At 35.3% G+C, this 2842-nt stretch overlaps 1 protein-coding gene across 1 annotated transcript; it reads left to right on the forward strand.

The window, feature by feature from the left end:
• Window positions 1-1031: 1031 nt before the first annotated feature.
• Window positions 1032-1661, forward strand: LOC139865575 (uncharacterized). Its single transcript, XM_071853647.1, has one exon. It carries the CDS (start codon window positions 1143-1145, stop codon window positions 1407-1409), a length of 267 nt encoding a protein of 88 aa, XP_071709748.1. The 5' UTR covers window positions 1032-1142; the 3' UTR covers window positions 1410-1661.
• Window positions 1662-2842: the final 1181 nt, after the last annotated feature.

Raw genomic sequence — 2842 nt, forward strand, 5'->3', positions numbered from 1 at the left:
CATATTTTATTTTGAAAAAAAATTGAAACTAAAATCGAATTGTTCATCGATTTTGGTTGTGTTTCTGCAAAATCTAAGAATGGAGATGTGTTTAATGGTTGATACTGCAGCTATTTGCAACTTTTCATGAAGTTTCATGGAGTTTTGAGGTGTTTTCCATTAACACCACCACCAACCGCCGCTAACCACCCATCTTCGGACACACTCTGTTCTTGGTGTTCGAAAACTTATGATGTTGCTATTCAAAAAAAAAAAAAAAAAAAATACACACACACACACACACACACACACACACACACACACACACATATATATATATATATATATATATATATATATATATATATATATATATATATATATATATATATATATATATATATATATATGTATGTGTGTGTATGAAGAAGAAACAGCAACATCAGTAGTTACGGGTGGATTGAGTGTAATATTTGTGAAGTTTGGCAGGTGGGTTCCATAATTTATTCTCCTTGTCCCTCCTTTTCCATACAAGCCAAAATAAGCCAAAATAAGTCAAAATGGGTGAACCTTTAATAATTAAATACATTTAAGACAAAATGACCTTTTTACCCTCACATGATTTGCACATGACTGAACAAACGGCTGAAATTGACAGAAACTAGACGGAGGATGAAAGATGTACTCTTTTCATAGTTTAAGGACTCGGAATGCGAAAAAAAAAAAAAGGACCGGGAGTCAAAGTCGATGTATGAAATTTTGTCATTAAAAAATAAGCCTAAATTTTATAAGCTCCAATAAACTGGTTATTCAAATACGATTGCTTGTTTACTACAGCCGCCCATTTAACAACATTTGATTAAGGAGTAATTACATATACATATTTGAATTAGATTTGATTATGTATCAATGATATTTATTTAATATTAATCCACGTCAGTAGTGATGTCAAATAAAGGGTATTATTGACAACTTTCTTCTCCAAAACCATTGGCTTTCCAATTATGAAGCTTCCTGTTTTGTAACCCCCAAAACTTGGGGCCATCTTCAAATCCTTTGTATCCAAAACATCTATCTATACTCTATATATAACAAACACCTACACAAACACTCCATACCAAAACACAAACACTCCATATCCAATATTTTAAGAATATTTAAATATGAGTTCAAGAAGCAGAGCATGGATGGTAGCTGGAACAGTTGGACTTGTGGAAGCCCTAAAAGATCAAGGTTTCGCACGGTGGAACTACACTATCAGATCCATCCATCATCATGTTAGATCCAATCTCCGGTCAGTTTCTCAGACCAGTAAACTGTCTTCTCCGGCGGCCATGGGTTTAAACCGATCAGAGGTACAAGAGAAAGCAAAGCAATCGGATGAGTCAATGAGACAAGTTATGTATTTGAGCTGTTGGGCTCCTAATTGATTATGCAGATAATTAGATGAATTGTAATTTTAATTAATGTTGCATTTATCAGAATCATTTGTTGTAGTGATCGGAGATGCTTTATAATGTGTAATTCGAAGTAAACCGTGAATGTAAATATAATGATATCCTAGAGGTTAGAGGTAACTTTTAAATGTGATCGACTTCATTATATACTACTAGATGATCGAGTGTTTATCAGATTTTTTTTTAAATAACGATTCTTTGGTATCAGTAATCGTTGAAAATCATTTATATCAACGACTCATATCATTCATTTTTTTTTTATCTATTTTTTTTTATTATCTTATTTTTTTTTGAAATGCAAAGCTTTTATTACAGAAAAAGATTACAAGGTAGGCATATGAGAGAATGCCTTAAAACAAGAGGAAAAGAAAAGATAAACAGAAACGTGATAGCAACGGAAATACAGAAAAAAATACAGAAAAAAGAAAAAATGCAGACTAATCCTATCCGATGTCATCGAAGGAGTTTGGTTTTAGTAGCCATTGATGCCAATCCAAAGCAAGTTTCTTTGATCGATTCGTGATCCATTCGAAGGATTTGATTTGTATCTCGTTCAGTGTCATGAGACCATTGCTTTTTTTTTCTTTTTGAAGGTTACGTTGTTTCGATTACGCCATATGAAGTAACCAGTCGTCCACGCTATCGCTTGCCAAACCTTGGAGGAATAACTCGATTGGGATGTGCCCTGTCTACCAAGAAAAAGGTCCTCCAAACTTGGGGTTGAAGCTATGTTTGGATTCATATTCCACCATCTTAGAACACGCAACCAGACGTCTTTTGCGAATGAGCATTTGGTAAGAATGTGGTCCACCGTTTCGATATCGTTGTTACACACCGGACATCTAACCGAATCCAAATCAATACCGCGTTTGTCCAATTCCGTTAGGACCGGGATTCTTTGCCTACGTGTTCGCCATACAAATATTCCTATTTTTTGTGGCAATAAATTGTTGCGTAGCGTCTCTTTTGAGCTCGAGTCTCCTGGCAGAAGCTTTTGGTTCAGAAGGGTAGTTAGTTTTGATGTGCAAAAAACCCCATTGTTGTGCAAGTTCCAATGCCATGTATCAACTTGAGAATTTGAATATTTGAAACAATTAAGTGTAGCCAACAAGTCGATTAACTCATCCCCCGTTCTCCCTTCCGGTGGTCTGCTCCAATCCCACGAAGCAGTCCAGTTATGTCCGTCTTTGATTAGTCTTTCGTTTTGTAGCGACCCGACAAAATCGTCATTGACGGCGCCGTCTACTTAGGTCCCGTTACGTGGTCATAAGTCTTCAAAACAACGTTTGACCAAAATATGTCGCATTCATTTCAAATGTATGGATGTTTCAAGGTTTACAAAAGTAGTTCAACGACTAGTTATATTACAACGTTTAAAGTACAAATGAAAGCTATGCGACACAATT

This window comes from Rutidosis leptorrhynchoides, chromosome 9 (genome assembly GCF_046630445.1).
Source record: "Rutidosis leptorrhynchoides isolate AG116_Rl617_1_P2 chromosome 9, CSIRO_AGI_Rlap_v1, whole genome shotgun sequence".
In the NCBI taxonomy this organism is placed as follows: domain Eukaryota; kingdom Viridiplantae; phylum Streptophyta; class Magnoliopsida; order Asterales; family Asteraceae; genus Rutidosis; species Rutidosis leptorrhynchoides.

Excerpts from the sequence above, each read along its gene's own strand:
- LOC139865575 (XM_071853647.1), top strand. The coding sequence starts at position 1,143 with ATGAGTTCAAGAAGCAGAGCATGGATGGTAGCTGGAACAGTTGGACTT.